Source organism: Bidens hawaiensis, unplaced genomic scaffold (assembly GCF_021521415.1).
Source record: "Bidens hawaiensis isolate Kalapana, Puna unplaced genomic scaffold, B.hawaiensis_p1.1 tig00000670_1, whole genome shotgun sequence".
Classification (NCBI taxonomy): domain Eukaryota; kingdom Viridiplantae; phylum Streptophyta; class Magnoliopsida; order Asterales; family Asteraceae; genus Bidens; species Bidens hawaiensis.
The window spans coordinates 5,433,739-5,455,441 of NW_027491040.1; the positions used below are offsets into that span (position 1 = coordinate 5,433,739).

Below are 21,703 nucleotides of genomic sequence, written 5' to 3' on the forward strand. Positions count from 1 at the left end.
TTAATTTAACTCTGATATTCGAAACTGTGTTTATGAGTAAGTCCAACGCCAATGTAGGGCACCGGGAACGGGGCCTTACATCTCGGCTCGCCTTTTACATCCCTACACTAATACTGACAACAACTATGATTTAGTTTATTTGAACTTGAGGTCTTCAATAAAATAAATGAACAATCATTAATGTTATTGACCATGTTGCCCTTATATCAAACGGTTGGAATATTGTGACCATTATGCCCTTTTAATCAGTGTAATTGAATGTTATTTTGACCATTTCAAAGATAAAAAGATTGAAAAATTTGTGTTAAATTTGCAACACAAAAGTACTATGTTTGACTCTCTAAAAGTCAAAAGCATACATATGGTGAAATGGTGATAAACTAACAATATGGCAATATGGTAGCATATGGTCACAATATCAACTTGTATTGTGTTGTACGTAAAATTATAACCGCAAAATAATATATAAAAATTGTTAGCAGCAAGTTATGGTTAAACAAGCCGAGCTCGAGCCTAGTCTAGCTCGGTCTCGGCTCGCCTTTTGCATCCCTAGTAACACTAATAGCAGCTATAACTTAGTTTATTTGAACTTGAGGTCTGCAATAAAATAAATAAATTAATAGTTAATGTTATTGACCATGTTGCCCTTATATCAAACTTCATATTTGTTTTTATTTTTCCCATCAATTATTCTAATACTAAGATCACAAATTTGGGGTAAATGTTATCCTGCACTGCTAGTACAGATTTACCATGTATACATTTTTCTTTTCATATGCAATTATTGTCTTTATTTTTTATATAAGTATACATCAATAAATAAGGTTGTTAAAGAGAACAACTAATGTGAACATTTTAGGCATGGTTACTCTTTCTCTTCACTACGTTTGCTTTAAGAAAAAACATTTTGAGAGTTAACGGAAGCGGTATACGTCCATGTTAACTTTATGTGACTTCATGTACTATTTACCTTTTATTCTGCAAACGATGTCATGCATATTAGTTTCTATACATGTAAACTAACTGATCGAAAATAACGAAGCATGTTCGTGTAATCGTGTTCGTGCATTTAAATTTAATTGAACAAACGATCAAACACAAACAATCAAACAAAAAGGTAATCTGGTTCGTGTTCCTTCGTTATAAAAATAAGTGTGTTCGTTTATGTTTGTTTGTTGATAGTATAAACAAATGTTCACAAACGTCAACAAACAAAAATAAGTGAACATAGATGAACGAACATAACATAGGGTACGCCAATTAAAAGTAAAAATGAACATAATTATGTTTGGCCTAAAAGTTTTTTAAAACTAGACAAAACTATAATGGAAATTATAACTTAAAACTAAATTGTATTGAGTCTAAAAAACTTTGATTGAATCTGTAAACAAACGAACATAAGCGTATACGAATGTTCAAGAAATTAAATGAACGACTGAAACATGTGTTCATGTTCATTGGTTTAACTAAAGAACAAAAACAGTTTGTGCGTGCATGTATATTAAATAAACGAACTTTCCTTTGAACGGTTCACGGACAGTTCACTAAATGAGATTTTCGTTTACATACTTTTAGTTCTGACCCATTTATCCATGAACGGTTTACTGGCTAAATAAAGAATTTTATCAAGAAGGCGAACTTGTCAAATGGAACAAAAGTCTCGGTGTCTTTTTATTACAAGATTTAAATGAATTATTATAACATATTGTTTTAGTAATCACAACACCATTTAATTATTAACAAAATCACTATAAAGTGAACAAGAAAGTGCTTGTGGTTGGTTAACCGGCCCGTTTGACCCGTTAAAAAGGAACCATTAATTTGTTTGATGATGCAGGTGGATATGTCATAACGATTGTGCTATATGTTGGTATGGCACTCAAATGCCTAACATGGGAGACAGAAAATGCTAACCACTAATCTACGATTTGATCAAAGTGCAATTTGTTTGACCAAAATTTGTTAACGAGAAGAGCCAACAAATGTTATTCTACGTATTTTCCATTTCAATTTTACTTAAATGGTATATTAGTAAAATTGTAACTTTTTTATTTTCTCCCCTAACTTGGGAACACATAAAATATTTGGATTCCGTTTTTTTCCTTTCATTAAACTCATAAACACGAAATAATGTTTTTCATTTTATTTCTTCTCTCCTATTTTCTTTTCCTTCCTTCTCTCTCATTGAATGAGACACGGGAACACAGTTAACTATATAATAAACTACTTTGATCCTCTTGTGTTACGGGGGTTTATTTAAGTTTTTGTTTTTAATCGTTTTGCTATTTTATGATGATTTATTTTATTTTTTAACGTAGTTTTTTTAATTTAATACATATATATATATATATATATATATATATTAGTTTTTATTATATTTTTTAGTGTTCGGGTATTTTCAATTGAGATGTGTAGGTTTTTTCGAATTTTAACGAACAAAAATAAACTAACACGAACATGTTGATTTTTTTAAATAAATAAACATAAACACAAATATTTTCTAATGAAAAAGGGGTCATTGATGTAGTTGACGATAGCGGGTAGCATCAGAAGTTAACCGGCGATGGATATGACAGACCAGCAATGGGGAACATGTAAATGAGATAAATTAAATTAAGGTTTGATAATGAAAGTATTTACAAATAAAATAAGATCTTATAACGCATTTGAGAGCTATCAGGGTTTGGTAAGTTCCATAACCCGTGAAAATTATTCTTTGATGATTAAGCGGTTATTTCACAAATAAATAAGATGTTATAACCCGTTTAATGGTTATCCGGGTTTGGTGAGACCCATGACCCGCGAAGACCATTGTTTGATTATGAAAGAGTTTTCCAAATAAATAAGTATTATAAAGGACTACAAATAGATCCGTGACCGAAAAGCTACCCCACCGCCGGCCATCATATCCACCGTCTCATTTCCTAACTCCGTCCAAATCCCCCTTTTCGTTCTCTCCCTATAATATAATATAATATAATGCTCCGGCGAGTACTCACCACTAGAACCACCGTCAACCGCCGCTTACTCTCCACTAACCACCATTCTTCCACAAACTCCACCAATTCCCCAGACGCCCTTCCGCCGTCGTCACTTCCGATCCCCCACCGCCTCCGCCCTAATTCTCTCCTCCGTCTATCCCCTACTTCCTTCACCTTATTGTCCGCCACTGTACTATCAGCCGCAGCAGTTACCGCTACTTATTATTATTATAACAACAACAATAATAGTAAGTATTATTTATTAGATGAGTTCCAGCACGCCCTTGACCGGTCAAACGACTCATTAAACCGGGTTATAAACACGATGAAGCAAACCGGCGTTGCGGCCACGGTCTTATGGAAGTCGCTTCACTCGGTTTTATCCTCCGCGAACCATGAGGTTAGGCTAGGCTTTGAGGTTAGGGTTGCGGCGTTGTTGGCGGATATTGTCGCCGCCAGTGAGAGCCGGAGGGCGGCCATTGTTGGGGCGGGTGGCGGTGTGGTGGTGGACTGGTTGTTGGAGTCCGCTGCTGGAGGAGGGAGTTATGGGACGCGGGACGAGGCGGCCAGGGCGTTGGCGTACTTGATTGCGGATTCCAGTGCGTGTGAGGCGGTTCTTGGGAGGCCGCATGCCGTTCCGAATCTTCTCAGGTTTATATTTTTTGCTCAGCCTCAGCAGTCAAAGAAGGTATTTTGATTTTTTCTTCTTGTTATGTTTATTACATACTACAATAGTGATAATGTATTAATGTGTTATGAGTGTGGCTTGACTTGTTGATTGTTGGAGTGTAATCCTGTTTTTGGCTTTGAATTATTTATGTTGAATGAGCAGTAGTTGGATAGTTATACTTAGGACTGTAAACGAATTGGAACCGAACTAGGCTTTGATCATGTTCGTCTGTTTAGCTTTTATTGGACAAGCGAACAATTCATGAACACCTAACCGAACGGAATTTCTTGCTCGTGTTCGTTCATGAAGGAAATGAACTTGTTCGTGAATGGCCCACGAACACAAACAATGTGTTGTTTGATTTGGTTAATCGAGAATGGTAAGGGTCAACAGTATGGTCCGGTTACGAAGTTTGTGTTGGTGTTTTTTTTAACCTTCATATTCATATGTTAATTTACATCTAAATTAATCACATAATACTAATATATATTTTGTTATAGTTAATAATTTTGCTAAATTCATATGATAAGATTAGACTAGTCACTAAAATATATTAAAAACCTTTAATGAACAAACGTTAACAAATATAAACGGACACATTATCCAACATTCACGAACATGACCTCTGTTATTGTTCGTTCATTTAGTTTATCAAACAAAGTTTCTTGTTCATGTTTGTACGTGTATTAAAACAAACGAACATAAATGAACTTCCCGTCTAACGTTCGGTTTTTTTACAGCCCTAGTCATACATTGTGACAGCGTGAAATGTCATTAGGCTCATGACCACTTTGACCAAACAAATGACCTAAATGGCTTTTTGACTAAATTTGAAAAATCTCTGCAGTTTGACCCTTGATAAAAGTTACAAGGCAGTTTAGGAAAACGGAATATGACACGTGGCCCCAAATCGGTTATGCATGCCTTTTAGCTTCATAAAAACCACACTTTTTTTCTCATCGTAAATTACTTGGACATGTGGCATCATTTGGTTGGTTCCATGACTCCATCCCTAGGGTGCTTAGTTTATGCCTGAAAGTGAACTAAGAGGTGTGCTTTTTAAGAAAAAGGATGCTAGAAAGTGTGACTTACAGTTTTTGTGCAATGTGCCATATCCTGATTGCGGTGTAACTTTTATCAAACGTCATAATTGTTTTTTCAAGGGTCCTTTAGGTAGTTTTGTTGGTCAAAGTTAATGGCACATGCTGGATAATTTGTTCACAGAAAAGAGAAAAAAACGCAGATGATTTTAATCAACCCAATGATCAACTCTTTTATTGATAAATCTATTAACATTATATAAACCCACATGACCCAATCCTAATTGGACAGTAGATACACTAAACAACCCATATGTATCTTGACCCGTTAAGATGAATATAAACAAATAATAAACCCCAAATAAAACCTTATAACTAATCAAATCAATAGTTACTAAACCGAGCCTAACAACTACATATGACATGAAATCGGCAGACATGAATGAGTTAAATATTTTATTAAGTTTCTTTTACATATAAGTTAATCCAAAATAATATTTTATTGTATTGATTTAGCATTTTCATGAAACCAGCAACCAAGGCGCAATTTGGTAGATATTTCCGATCCTTCAAAAGGTAGAAGCATGCTCATTGCAGCAATTATGGATATCGTGACATCAAACTGTGATGATGTGGATATGATCCGGCTTAAGCCAGCGCTATCTGGTGCAGCTGCAATGCGGGATATTGCAGACGCACTTCAAGTTATTGAAGAAGGTGGCATGCAATTGGATGATCCACCAGGTGGCGAGCAAGAGGATGACGATGGTGGGCCTGGATTAAAAGGAATTGGAATTAAAGTTCTTGGCGGTACAAGTGTTGTAGGTCTTTCCACAAGTAACGGGTCATCAATGGAATTAGACAAATCTTATAAATCTACCCAAAAAACTCTTAGTTTTAACAAGTTGAATGATAATTCTCATCTTGTCATCCCTGGATTGTGGGATGATTTGCATTCTCAACATGTTGCCGTCCCTTTCGCCACATGGGCTTTAGCTAACTGGGCAATGGCGTCAGATGTAAATAGATCACATATTCAAGAACTTGACCGAGATGGACACGCTGTCATGTCGGCTTTAGTAGCCCCTGAGAGATCCGTAAAATGGCACGCAAGTTTAGTGGCCCGTCTGTTGTTAGAAGACCAAAATCTCCCCATAAACGATTATATTTCCGATTGGAGTTCAACCCTTCTTAAAACTGTTTCTCAAGCGAGCAAAACCAATGATATCTCGTTGACTCGGGTCGCTTTGACTGCTTTTCTATCATCTATAGAGAGGAGCCCGCTAGCTCGAAGGGTAGTTATGGAAAAGGGTCTTGATTTAATGCGGGAAACTGCTAAACGGGCCATAGATCACAACTCTGTACAAGAATCATTGGCTAAAGGTTTGGAATTAGTTTGTTCGGGGGACATGCGTTTGTCACTTGTTGAAGGAAGAAAGTGGTCTTGCATTTTACTTCCTTGGGTATTCTGGGAGAATTCATCAGATGTGATTAGATCTTCTGCTGTAACTATACTTTCTAGAATTTGTGAGGATTATGGGCCATCTTCCATACCGATTTCTCAAGGTTGGTTAGCAATTATGCTTTCTGATATTCTGAAATCAAGAAAGCTATCTCTTAAAGGGAGTGCTCAGCCTAGGGACAAAGTGAAGGTTCGTAGCTCTGTTCATTTCAGATATAGGTGGCTAAATGGGTGGATTGGGCAGGCTGGGTAACAGGTTTGGTTAAAATGTGTCAATTTTGCAGGGCGAGTCAGGATTGGGTTTACCTGAATAACTTTTTGTGACCAATTTTTGTGAACATTTGATGATAACAGTAATCATCTTATTTCAATAATAATGGAATTTTATAATTAAATGATTAACGAGGCTTAAGGCTTTCAAATTAACTTTGGGTAATTTTCAACCCATTTAACCCATTCCCTTATTAGCTAATCTTTTAAAGTCTTGGTGGGCTGGGTCAGGTTGACATGAATCACCTTTTTGTCCAAATTTCTAAAGTTTATTGTGAAAGTTTAGCGTGTACCAAAAATACATGTCAGCGACTTCATTTGGGTTGACACAAACCACTTTGAGTAAATTATTAGGTTCTGTTTTTCAAAAATACAGTTTGGGCGACTTCCAATTTCATTTGACCCCTCATAAATAAATTATAACCCGAATCAAAGCATTCACAAGTACATAGGTCTAAATTGTCACCCAGTATTACTGTCAGCTAATGTTGTGTGTAGTTTTAATCATTTGTTATTGTAATTGATGACAATACTGATTATTGCAGACTCAAATCGATCAGTCAAATATAGTTTCTGGAAGTCAAAGTGTTAATCAATTGACTAGTGCTGTGGTTAATTTGGCTTTAAAGCTTCCGGGAACAGAGTCTATTAATGGTGATTTGTCTTCTTTAGCAGATTTTCTTAGCCTAGAACCCTTCATTGGAACATACAAAAATATAAAAATGGACAATATCCCTAAAGTCAATGCTGCAGATTCTGCACTAGCAACTCTAAAAGGGATCAAAGCTATGACTGAGATTTGCAGTGATGACTCATTTTGTCAAAACAAAATAATCGATTATGGTGTAGTTTCGTTATTACGCCGGTTCCTATTAAAAGACGATTATGAGAAATTAGCAGCAATCGAAGCGTATGATGCATCAAGAGATATGGAAACTAAGGACAACTCTGTAACTGTTCATGGGGACTCTTCGGTTCAAGATGCTTGTGGCGCGTCTAGTGTCCGTGTCCCACCTGTGGCTCATGTTCGAAGGCACGCCGCTCGGTTGTTGACCCTGCTCTCGATTCATCCAAGAGTCAAAAAATTGATTAGAAACGATAAAGAATTGTGTATTTGGCTTGAAGAATGTGCAAAAGGAAAGATTTCAGGAAATAATGATCTTAAAACTCAAAGCTATGCTCGAGCAACGTTATTGAATAGCTTTTGTGATGATGATAATTCCGGAGATGAAAGTAATCGTTGTGCTCGTTATACGGAGATGATTTTTTTAATAAACCCTGAAATGCCTCACTGGGAGAATCGAATTGATGTAAGTGATGACATTAGCCCTAGTTCTGACAATAGGTTAGAGAGTCAATCGGGAGATCCTTCACTTGATGTTATATTTGTTCACGGGCTGCGTGGTGGCCCGTTTAAGACTTGGCGGTTATCTGAGTGCAAGTCATCATCTAAATCTGGGCTAGTTGAAAAGATTGATGAAGAGGCTGGAAAGCAAGGAACTTTTTGGCCCGGGGAGTGGCTTTCAGCCGACTTCCCTCATGCTCGTTTGTTTAGTCTTAAGTACAAGGTTTGTAATCATAGTTCTGTGTTGTTTAAAGTGCATTCTCATTTTATACCATTGTGATTAAAACTACTTTTGATTAATATCTTTACATCTTTTGCAGACGAATCTTACTCAGTGGTCTGGGTCAAGCTTGCCTCTCCAGGTTTTAGTTTAATCCATCTGTTTTTCCTTTAATGAACATGTTATTAAGTGCTAATTAACATCATAAACCTGCATTTATATCTGCAGGAAGTTAGCTCCATGCTGCTGGAAAAGCTAATTGCTGCACGAATTGGAGATCGGCCAGTTGTATTTGTAACACATAGGTTTGTATAAACTGAATGATCATGGATCAAGTCTGGTTGCAATAGGGAAATTTCACATACCCCTATCTAGAGGTGCACAAACCGGGTATTTTTTAGGAACCAGTTGTGGGCATGGTCAACAAAAGTCAAAACCGGGTCGGGTAGGAACCGGTTGCGGGTATATTCGGGTATTTGACCGGGTTTTCTGGTTTCAGGTAGGGTCCGGTTGGGTTTTGACCGGGTAAAGGTGGAACTGGTTTCGGCAGGTCCGGGTCGGGTCCCGTGTATGGGGAGAGAGTGAGAAACCCAATACCAGGTTGTACCCGCGGGCCGGGTACTGGTAGGAACTGGTTTTGGGTTGGGTCCGGAACTGGGTATTTTGTGCACCGTTACCCCTATCAATGAAATTAATGTCAAATATACCTGTTCAAAACCCTTAACAAAAGTTATTTACCAATTTCATTAAATACAAATGACCATTACGCCCTTTTTCTCTTTACACTTCAAATTCTCATAACCTAAATCTTTACATAAGCGGAGGTCATTTATTTCATAAATATGAAAATGAGTATACTTTATATTCAAGTTTTGAGGGTTATATATATTAAATTATCCCTAAGCTCTGTTGCAAGGAAACGCCGCCGGAGTGCCATACCACGTCCCGGAAACTCGCCGGGACCGAAACGCGACCGGGGACGGCTGGAAACGTATCTTGACCGATTCCGGGATATGGGGGACGGTCGTTGACTGTTTCCAAAATTCAAATCATACTTCGAAACGTTTCTGGAACGTAAAGGACCATTATTAAACGCTTCCGGAAGTTAAAGGGTGTTTCCAGACCGTATCCGATGAATTCCAGCGCCACATACAGTATTCCGGCGCCGGAAAATGGATGAAGAGGATGAAGGAAGAAGAAGAAGATGGAAGACGAAGAAGAAGGCGGCTGCTTATTAAAGTAGGGTTAGGTGTAAATAATAAACTCCCTTGATCTTTCAATTGTTTACATTTAGTCCCTAAATTTTGTTTATTTTTGCGTAAATAGTATTAAATTAGGTTATGCATTTTAACATTTAACCCTCACTATCTAGACTAGCTTACATTTGGTCCTTAGTTTATAAATTTATACATAAAATGTTTAAATGTCATTATATATAAATAAAAATTATATATCTATTTATTTGTTACTAGTAATTAATTACCTATGTATATAATATATTTATTTTTTATATGTATTTATTGTCGTACCCGTGCCGTACCCGTTTCATTATTTTTTGAGTTTTGCCGTTTCCCGTTCCCGTACCCGTGCCCGTTTCCCGTTCCCGTACCAGTTCCCGTGCAACATAGTCCCTAAGTTATGGTTAATTTACAATTGCATACTCCTGGTGACATGATGACTGGTAGTTGGATCTTCTTAAGAATAGAATTAAACATGAAAGCAAGGGTTTCTATAAGGCAACACCAATACCTACCAAGACAAAGAAAAATGGAAAGTACAAAAAAAGACACTAAGTTCTAAATTCTCTCATTTTATTACGTTGCTAATCTGGGATATATGTTGCAGCATGGGCGGATTGGTGGTGAAGCAGATGCTACATCAGGCAAGTGCGGAAAACAGAGGGAATCTTGTAAAAAACACCGTGGGTGTGGTATGTTTCTGTGAAGAAGAGTTTGCATATATAAATTATCACTTCCAATACTAAAGAACTTATCTCTCGGGTTTTAGGTGTTTTACAGTTGCCCACATTTTGGTAGTAAACTTGCAGATATGCCCTGGCGAATGGGTTATGTGCTGCGCCCCGCACCATCGGTAACTATTTTTTATTTTCTTTGTTATTGTGTTAAATATGATTATACTAACCGTATTATTTTATTTGTCAGATAGGAGAGTTGAGAAGTGGGTCTACAAGATTAGTGGAGCTTAATGACTTCATCCATGATCTACATAAAAAAGGATCTCTTGATGTTCTTAGTTTTTGTGAGGTATTACCATTATTATTAGTAGTAGAGTTAAATACGTCCACCTAAATAATAACACTTTTTGTTCATTAGTTTAAATTTGACTCTTTAGTCTAATAGTTTCATTTTCATATCAATTAAAGTCCAGCCCACTAACTTCATCCAAACTTATAGTTAACTTATTATTACTATATAATATATATATATATATATATATATATATATATATATATATATATATATATATATTTTGGATTATTTGTATGTGTGTTTTAATTGGCTAATAATAGCAAGTGTTTTACAGACTAAAGTAACTCCAATAGTTGAAGGCTATGGTGGATGGGCTTTTCGATTGGAAATCGTTCCGATTGAATCCGCATATCCTGGATTTGGTGAACTTGTTGTAAGTTTTCAATATTTAAACCCATATTACTGACCAAACTTTGACCAATTTTGAGTTTTTGTAGGTTTTGGAGTCAACTGACCATGTAAATTCTTGCAAGCCGATTAGTCGAACCGATCCGTCTTATAGTGAAACTTTGCAGTTTTTGCACAAACTCAGAGCAGCATATAGATGAAGGCGAAGGTACCAATTAACCATGATATTAACTTTGTTGGGGTTTGCTGATGGTTGCAGCCTAATTGGTTAGAATGGTGTTATTAATAGAAAATAGCAAAGAAGGAACAATACCCAGATTTTAACACCTCATTTGAATTGGGTTTTGCGTGTAACCTCATTCTATTATTTTATTTTTACTAATTTTTTCTACCTTTATATGAAATGAATTACACATTATATTGACGAATTGTTCTATAATGTTATCGAGGTTTTCGTATAGGTAGCTTGTTGCTATTGTCCGATATTCGCTGTTAACAACTATGATGAAAAATTATCTTTTATAACTCTACTTTGATTATTGTGTTTTCATAAGATCATAAAAGGCTTAGGTAGTGTTTGGGATTCCTTATTTTCATCAACTTATAAACTTTTTAGAAAGTTGATAACGTGTTTGGCAAATTATATGGTCTTATGAATTTTAACTTATGGGGAATGCAAAATAAAGGGGTTTTGAGAAGTTGAGAATATTTAACTTATTAACTTTATGAGTTTGATTTATCTGTTACACCCTCTAACCCTCCAAACCCATTACACTTCTTTTAAAAAATAGTGTCATTTTTTAGTCATTTTGGTTTATACCAACACATAAGGTAATTTAAACATTTTCTTTAAAAACTTCTTTTAAAAAGCTCATAAGTCAATAAGTCTTTTTAAGAAAAAGTCATTTCCCAAACACATCCATAGTATGTCAAATAGTTAGTTGAAGAGGTTCTAATTGCCATTAACTAAACTTTTTAATTCCTTAATAATATACCAAAGTTAAGGGATCAGTTGTGTTAATCAGAAAAGTAGCTTTAATTTAAACCTGTACACTTCCTTGAATTACTAACGTGAAACCCACCATCAACGAGAGAATTAGAAAGTTTGTGGTGTTGAACGACTAAAGAAGAGACCCTGCGAAATCCATGTTTGAGAAGGCTAAACTCATTTTAATCTTAGTTTAGAAGAATAACAAAAACATGTACATTTTTTTATACTTATGGTAAAACATATGCATTTTTTATACTTCTGATTTTTTTTAGTGTCAAACTAGACTGCGGTACTTTTTTTCTCGTATTTCTAAATTGTTAAATAAATTATTTGATATCGTTTTGTTTTCTAAAACAATAAAATCAGTGAGTTTGTAAAATGGGCGGTAGAATACATATTTGGTTTCAAAAAAGTTGTATGCACCACATATAATTATACACCACGCCTAGTTGTATTCGCTGTTAAAAATCTGACTTTAACCTTTTAGTCAGACAAATTTACCTCTCCCCTACAGAACACGTTTTGCATCTTGATTTCACACTTTCACGACAACAGCTCTACGCAACCTATATTTATAATTACGCAACATGTATAACTAATTACGTAACATATTTTTTATAATTTGCATATGCATAATTACACGCATGTTATACTCATAATACTTCGACTTTCTTAAAAAAATCAATTAAAAAAGTACAACAATGGTAGAAAATATCAATTTCACCCGTCGACCATTTTCATGCTTCGAGTCTTCTATTATCCCATCCACTGAGTTCTTGATCTAAACAAAATCCTTCATACACTTTGTAGATTAAGGGTGCTTTATATTTAAACCTTATCCAAAACACAATATACATATTTTTAATGTGGTACATAATACATGCATCATATTTTGATACGTGGATTTGTGTTGAAACCTTATCTAAAACAGAGTCTTGTGTTTATGTCAAAGGTGCTACTATATATGCATTGTTTTAAACTATCATACATGTCACTTGACTTTATCACCGGTCGCATCAGTATTTTTGTGATAGTGTATCATGTCACATGGGTTGTATTTTCTGAAGACATCGACTCATGAAATGTACAAAATACTATTGCCCGCATCACCGCATGATGTACCGGTCTAACACAATATATAACCATGTTTGACAATTTTTCATGTGTTATACGATCAAAGATTAGTATCCCGGTATGGTATGTTAGACCACCCGCTATGGGGCTTGGTCAGGTGATGTGGCGGGCGCCTTTGGGCGCGGAACACTACCAAGGGGCGCCCTTGGTGGTGGGGCGCCGATGCTCCGGTGGTTGCAACGCTAGGCGCGGAAGGGGCTTGATGGTGGGGCCCTCTCTCTCTATCTCTAACATACACATACATACATATGTATATATCTATATAATGGGCGCCTTTATCACAGCGGGGCATTATTGGTTGGGGCTTTAAAGCCCCGGTGGTTACGTGGCGCTGACGTGGCACTGAAGAGGGGCTTCGAAGCCCCTCACCATAGCGGATGGGCTTAGCGGTGTTTTTTTATACAAGTCTTACGTAATATAATGGACGAAATTACAACATTATATTTTTATCTTAAGGACATTGTTGGATATATTTGGACTTTCGGTGTACATGACTTGGATTGGTAAGTCTTAAATAACGGTTTTATATTATATAAATATTTTATAGACAATAGAATTAGAAAGCTCTACAAAAATTTAGAAAAGTTCTCTTTTATAATCTTGTAGTTAACAACATTTATGATGACGAAATTAGGACTCATTTGATATCATTTTAATCTAACATATTTCTTATTAACCTTCAAGATGTGACATCACCTATATTAAAAGTATAAAGGCGGTGCTAGCCTAGGAATATGGCTGTTCAAAAAGCTCACGGCTCGCTCGATAAAAACACGGATAAAACTAGCAATAAAAATTGATTTGAAACAATCTGAGTTGAGTTAGCTCATTTTATAACCGAGTCAAAATCGACCATGGATTGGCTTGGGACATGGCTCGGCTCATTGGCTCGATCTTAGACTCGTTTAACTTCAAAATCGAGTTCAAGCCTAGATGACATGCCTCATTTAATTTCGAGCTCGAGCTTAAAACAACCCTGGCTCGACTCGTGAACAGCCCTGCCCAGGAATAACATTTTACATGACTTTCGTAGATTAGTTTTAGTCTTGATAGATAATACTTTGCTAAAATTTCATGAATTTGCAACAAAGAAGAAAAAAAAAAGTAGCAAATCTTTATCTCTAAGAAGTTTAGATAATGTGCATATCTATCTATAATATATATAAACGAAACCATAAAAATCTTATGTGTCGTGATGTGGTCGTTTCCTCTTTTTTTGGAATCACCAGATTTGCTTGATTTTTAAATGAAGGCTTCTCATGCATTTGACCTGATTTCACGGGTATGGGTCTTATCAAACCCAGATATTTCTTAAATGGGTTATAACATTTCATTAAATTAAAAACGTATCTCACAAAATATTTGATATAAAAATCTTATAAATTAGGGATATACTAAAAATTAATATCTGTTTTATTTAAAATATATATATATATATATATATATATTATTTATAATTAAAAACCAATTTTATAGTAAAAAAAATAAACGGGTCTTAGGTCTCATCAAACACATATAGTTTTTAAACTGGGTTATAACATCTCATTTGTTTGTGAAACAATTTATCATCAAACCATATATATATTATTAAATTTCTTACAATACCCGACCCGTTTATGTTCGGGAAAATTTTATCAACCAAGAATATCTTATTATTCGAGATAATATTATTTAATTAATAATAGTTATTATATTTATTTAATATATGTATAAATTAACTTTGAATGTATACAATATATACCTTTTTTACCTAAAACCTTAGTTTTAACTCGTGTTGTATCCAACCCTGAACTTCAGGGACTAAATAGAAAATATGGTTCATTAATATATATATTATTACACCTTACCAGTTGCCCAAACCCGTTATTTTATCCGTAAACCCGTATCCGATGACCCATTGTGTTGTCTTGAGCCACAATCCTCGTGATAATAATGGAATTGATTTGCCAGATCGTTGATATGCCAAATTAGCGTTGCAACGAAGTTTTTAATTAAGGAAATTGATCTAAAACGATTTCTATTTCGTTATTAAACAAACCGACTATACCCTTATAGCAATATACCATTTAGACATAATGAGAACCCAATTAATCTCGTCCTCATCTTCCTCATGATCCGTCGAACCTAAGCCCTCAGTTTAATTGCAACGTATCAGTCCGCAAGGGTCCATATTAATCCGTTTTGGTGTCGTCGTTAAATGGTAGCCGTCCATCATCAATTAGTCTTTTAAACAGGTAATCAAAACATGTTTCTTGATCGCGTTTAACTGTTAATCAAAAGCCCCAATGTATTTCTATCAAACTTTGAGTCAATTGATCGATTACATATTCTAGGGTTTTGTTTTAAAATTGGGGATGAATAGGTTGTACTGGTTTTAATAAATTTCATTTGTTTCATAACCAATTCACCACACCAGTCTAGTTGGCAGGTGTTATTGTTGCTAAGTCATTTGAACCTGCTGGGGCGCTGGTTCGACCCTCCCCCAGTCCGGTTTTGGATTAATGTTTTTTTTATTTATTGATTATTTGTTTTATATTATTAATCTATTGATTAAATTGTAATCCATGATAAATACAAATTAAAACGTATTTTCTTTAACCAGCACCATTAAGTTTTACGTTTCTTGATAAATAATCTCGCTATAGATTTTCGGTGTGTGTGTGTGTGTGTGTGTGTGTGTGTGTGTATAAGCAATATAAGTGTATATTGTTTTAAATAAACCTTAGTTAAAACCCGAAACTTTAAATTCACGCTTTCTTGTCGTTAAACGTTTTTATAAACTTTTATCTATATTATTTAGGTATATTTTTAAAAAAATATATAACTAACGTATTAGATATATTTTTATTGTTAAATTTCGTTAACGATTCAAAGTGCATAATTGCTCAAATATTTATAAATATTTATTTAAAAACGCTTATTTTATAAATAATTAATTATAGTATTATATATTTATCTTACTTAAATATCATATCTCAAATTATATTTATTCAAATCATTTTATTTAATTGGTATATTTAATTATATATTTAGATATTTATATAAATGTATTATATTGTGTATTAGTGCTATTTTATAATTAATAAAGCAAATAATCATCTTATAAACAAATGATTAACAATAATGTTTGTTTGTATTATTTATAACAATATATTTCTATCGAACAATCAATAAACACTATAATTCCAATCATAACTTAAATCACATCGAATCTTAAAGTCATTATACGTGTTATCTCATTATTAATTAATTCATAATATTATATTACTTAATTATGAATCCTTGGCGGTAAATCCCGAAGGGTTCATCATTCTCACATCATCACTTGTTTTTCGTTCATACGATCAGGTGAGTATCTCACTCCCCCTTTTTAACTCATTTTTTACCGTTCTGGGGACATATGCGTTCTATGTATTTTATTACTATATATTACTCAAATTGCAATTGTTGTCACTTGTGTTTAACAATTTATACCTTACTTATTATGTGCTTACTTGCTTTATATGCTTTCGCATTCGGAGAGGTCCAACATAATCTCAGTCTAGTATGATCATACGACCGTCGTATTGGCCGGCGTCCAACGCATTGACAATGGTTTCACCGACACCTCATTTTTGGTAACCAATGCCCATTCGCATGGCAGCGGTTAGCTCTTTCTTTATGGTTTGCTTGATTTGTTTATATCCTATGGTTAAATTACTTATCTCACTTGACGCAGTTTACTATCTCATTTATTATTATATAAAATAATGAAAATCTGTTGTTTTACTCACTCAACCTTGTGTTGACAAAACTATTTTATTTTCAACGCATAAGCATGTCATCGTATGATGTAGTTGAAGTTAGAAGATCGTTTAAGGACTTATGCTAGAAGAAATTAAATGAGACAATTAATTTTATGATTTGATTTGTGTTTGTTTTGAGATATTGTAATGAATAATTGTTTTATTTGAAATTATTAAATAGATATTGAAACTTATAATGTTGCATGATAGTAACTGTAACACCCCGGCTAAAACGGAATACGCCCGAGTGTGACGTACAGATTGCCCAAAGCACATGTGACACTATTAAGTGACAATATTATCATTAATTAATTTAAACATCAAGTACACAAGTTTGTAACAAGAAATACAAGGAAATTTCAAGAACAAGTAACAACTTGTCCATTTATTAATATAACCTAAGTTCTAGCGTCTTCTCCGTTTCATCCTCTAATAATTGTACCTGTAACATATATATAAAATAAAGTCAACTAAATGAATAGTTGGTGAGTTCACACAAGTTTTGATATACGTACAAAAAAATCATACAATTCCATGAACAAGTGTAAATGAGCAAGTAATGTCCTTTCCAACTGGGATTGTGCACCAGCGTACTCAGATAAGCGCAAGTAAGGTCCTTTCCAGTTGGGATTGTGCACCAACGTACTCGGATAATGAGGCCATTTTCCACTCATAACAACAAATGTATTGAGCGCAAAGGAGGGCGTATGGTCATATTATCTTGAAGTTATCCATGAGCAAGTAATTTGTAGAAAGTAACAAGTAAACACACAAGTCCATGAGGCGAATTGTAGTTTGTAAATAATAAATAAACGAAATTGAATTTTTGATAGGATATATATGCTACCCCCAAAATAGTAAAAAAAGTAAAAAGGGGGGGGGGGTGTGAGAAACTCACCTTTGCAATTGGATGATAACTTGAAAATAAAATGGTAAGCGCGTTATATGAAACCGAATGATCGAATCTCGCGAGCTAAAATAATTAACACGATAATCACTAACTAAATAATGGAAATAACATGTCCGTCTTAAAGTTCATGTATTATTGTTTGTATATATGGTTATATACTTTTACACCTTTTAACATATAATAATGTTTAAGGTTAACGGATTTAACGATTTGTTATTATAATATTATTTATGAGTTTACTATTAAATTGTATATAATGTTTACGGGGTTTTAGCGTTATATGTATAATTTAGCATAACATTTGATGGTTTAGTTTCTATAAAGTTATAACAATTTTATATTATATATATACATATTTATATATATTTTACGAGTTTTAATAAAGGGTTCGTGTTTATCAAAGTTGGATCCTTGGATCAAAATGCAAAAGAAACCTAAAACACCTTTTATTTAACTACAAAAATGATTTTATTGATTTTGAAAAGATTTATAAATATATATATGATTTATTAAATTAATAAAGATGGTTTTAAAAATATATAAAATGGGTCTGCTGTAACCCGGGTTCGAGCCCGGGTCTCCACAACCACAGTCAACATCTAGAACCACTGGACCAAACAACCTTGTTAACAGATTAAAAAAATTAACTTATATACACAAGTTCAACTTCATCTTCTTCCTCATTCAAACCCTAGATCTAATACTCTTAATCTATTGATTGTTTGTCCGATTTATGTTAGGGGGTTTGTTAGTCGGATAAAAACTATAACAATTGATATAAAAATTACCTTGTATCGTTACGAATTGACGGAGAACCACGGTTGGCCGGAATCGGAATAAAACGAACAATTTATTGGTTATATAGAGTATGCTTGTGTAAACTTATGTCTGCAACAGGTTTAGATGACGATTAAGGTCATGTTTATATGTTCACTTGAATTGTTTCGTGTTTATTTCGAGTTATTACGACTTTTATTATGGCCGATGGTTCCAAGGATCCATTAGTGTTAATTTGATTGTTAATGAAGAAATAAATCGCCGATTATTGTTTAGAATTAATGGAGATGTCGTTTGGGATTTTTAACAGATTAAAACGAGCTATATTATGACGTTTCTATACATCGTCGGCACCGGAAATCCGGTCGCCAGACCTGTGGTCGGAAAAACGAGAAGGGTGAGGGAGGGGGGCTAGGTTGTTATTTTTTTTATTATATTTTAAATGTAATTTACACTTTTGACCCTTCAGCTTTCATATTGTATTAAAACTGAATTTAAAGAATGTTTACAAATTTAACCTTGTACTTTTCAATGTTATATAAATGTAATAAAAATGTTTTGGATTATTTTTATATTATACTCGGTTAGTTCGGGACTCGTTTAAGTATGCATGGTTGAACTTGGAGTTTCGTTAATAAACAATACAAAATAGAAAAAAAACAATGAATAGTGACTATAACACGTCGTAAATATTATTAAATAAATAGCGTTAATTATATATAATAAACGAATGATACGAATAAATAGAAACATCAAAATGAATCAGTTGATTATCATTTCAATACATACAATGGAACTTGATTTACATTTATATTAATACATATAAAAACCGAAAATTTAAAACGGGTCAGATTTTCGGGTTTGAAAAGTACCGAATGTTACAGTAACCTTGTGAGCTATGGCAATCAGCTCACGCGCCCCGATATTTCCGCCTTAGATTGGGGTCTGACAGATTGGTATCAGAGCCGAATGTTTAAGATAGGTCGATGCGTTGTATTTGATTGTTTACAGCTTACGTAATTACTTGCTAGGTTAGGTACTTATTGAACTGCTTAGTTAATTATTTATTTTATTGTCATGCACACACAACTCTGAAGTTATGCTTCATTCTCAAAATATTTTATTATTCCGAGACTATGTCTTATTCTCAAAATATTTTTATAACTTCGTGGCTATGCCTCAATCTTAAAACTTTTATATTAAATTTTATTTGATTGCCTTTTATTGTCGGAAATTTTCTTGCGAATTTTTTGCTTTGTTTTTGCTCGTTTTCACTTAAACTAGGGAGTGTGACAAGATTCCCCGCCGTAGTGAAAATTGTCATGCGACCGACACTTTAAGCGTTTAACGTAATCTGCCAAACGGTTACACACTTTATTGTGTTTTATTGTTTTTAAAATGTCTAGTCGGGTGTAAAACTCATGGGACGCCATGGACACGCCAACTGTACATTTGCACAATTTGTTATATTTGCGATATTTTGTTGAAACATTATCATCCGTGGTGATACACGAGATGTTTCAACTACTTCTGCTTGAGTTCGTTTATTCGCTATTTAGTTTGATCGGTCAAATCGCCATGTAACGCTCATGGGCCGACAAACTCAATTGATTCGTTGATTCTTTAATTAAGTTGGGTCATTCAAATTGCCATGTAATGCTCATGGGAGGCCGACTAAAACATTTGTTTTGGTTTTGGTATGCTAGTAAGCTGGGGAAGCAAAAGGCCATGGAAAGCTCATGGGAAACCCAACACATCGAAGAACATTCGTTATTTGTTTATTTGTTTGATTTTTATACGAAACGATTTATGATTTGATTTTATTATTATATTATTCTATTATTAAATTATTCAATTACTTATTAAATAATTTTGGAATCAAGATCTACTGATTCGATCTCTTTATACACTCAAAACATTTGTATTCTCATGATCGGATATAAATCATTCACTCATCAAGACTCGGTTATCACGAGTTGTCACACCCCCCGGCCTAAGGCGGAAATGCCGGGGCGTGCGTGGATTGAAATCATGCACATGGTATTAAATGTAAAAACTCTTATTAATATAAACCAACACAATGTTTAAACAAACATAATTCAAATAAGAAGCAAGACATAACACTTTATTTAGACTTCTAGGTCTGACACATCCCCTAAGTGATACTTCAAGAATCTTCCTTAATTTCCATTACCTGAAAAACATGCGAGAGTGTCAACTAAAAATAGTTAGTGAGAACATAGGTTTTTAAACAGAAAATATGAGTTATATTGAAAACATTTCATAAGTGTTAAGTTACTTTATATACTTTAGTGATTACAACCAAACCTCTGACACGATAGCGAGTCGCCTAATCCACAATTAGACTATTATGTTTAACGTTTAACGATCGTCGGATTCTGAACACACAGGCCTCTATCCGAGGCCTGAGTGGGCGGGTCGGGCCAATAGATCTATCATCATACTACCACGGGCTTAACAAGTTAATGGTTGTACATGCGATTAAGTATATACTCGTAATGATCACACACAATAAATATTATGAATAAAGCTTGAATCAAATAGCATTTATAAAACATAGAATAAATAAGTTGCATGTTTTCACCCAAAGTATAAAACATTTAAAAGCATGTAAAAGGGGCTATGATCTCACCTTGCTTGATAGATGAACACGAACACGAGCAAGAGTTAGTTGAACCGATCACGAGATGCCCTAGATTAAGTTTCGATTTTTAAATTAGTTAGAGTGTCGCATACTAGAATGTTCTAAACCAAGAGCATGACCTCCAGCAAGTTGATTCCCAGGTAAGAGTCACGGTTCCAATGGGATTATTTACGCCACTCTTGCCTTAGGCAGAACCGTTTGCTTGTTAGATACATACATACCCGGTTTATACTCTATTTGTATACTAACTCAAAATGTTTTGGAATGATTTTGATTAATCATAAAGTACAAGGTTAAAAGTGTAATATCATATAGTTTTGCGTATTTATTATCATTTAGGAAAGTATAGGGTTCAAAGTATAAATATTATAGTTTATGATGTTTATTGACATTTATGAAAGTATAGGATTTAAAGTGTAAATATTATAGTTTAGGATGTTTATGATAACTTTATGACAGTATAGGGTTTAAAGTGTAAATATTATAAATTATGATATTTATGATAATTTTATGAGTTTTTGAAGATCATAAAATATTCATAGTTGTTCATGAAAAAATTATACTTTTGATCCAAGATCTTAAGAAAATAATTGTGAAATCTTGGAATTACATGATCATCATAATCTTTAAAGAAAAAAGTAAAGATTTTATTAACAATTTATGATGATCATGGTGAGGGTATATGATCAACTATGAAGATTCAAAGGAAATCTCAAGAACATAAGAACAAACAAGAAGAAATTCATGATAGAAAACAAAAATGTATAAAAACATTAATGAAAAGCAAAATAATTATAAAGACGTACTTGTTTATGCTTAGAGAGAGAGAAGAGAG

At 34.0% G+C, this 21,703-nt stretch overlaps 1 protein-coding gene across 4 annotated transcripts; it reads left to right on the top strand.

The window, feature by feature from the left end:
- The first annotated feature begins 2,877 nt into the window (after positions 1–2,877).
- Positions 2,878–11,022, top strand: LOC143531035 (uncharacterized). 4 transcript variants are annotated; one of them, XM_077026429.1, is made up of 10 exons: positions 2,878–3,669; positions 5,225–6,343; positions 6,969–7,991; positions 8,089–8,130; positions 8,217–8,293; positions 9,834–9,918; positions 9,996–10,079; positions 10,151–10,252; positions 10,533–10,631; positions 10,696–11,022. In XM_077026429.1, the coding sequence occupies exons 1-10, from the start codon at positions 2,980–2,982 to the stop codon at positions 10,804–10,806; spliced, it is 3,432 nt and encodes a 1,143-aa protein (XP_076882544.1). In that variant the 5' UTR covers positions 2,878–2,979; the 3' UTR covers positions 10,807–11,022. The 4 variants fall into 4 exon arrangements, with proteins under 4 accessions (XP_076882544.1, XP_076882557.1, XP_076882554.1 ...); XM_077026442.1 differs by having other exon boundaries at positions 3,517–3,632; XM_077026439.1 differs by having other exon boundaries at positions 3,519–3,632; positions 5,208–6,343.
- Positions 11,023–21,703: the final 10,681 nt, after the last annotated feature.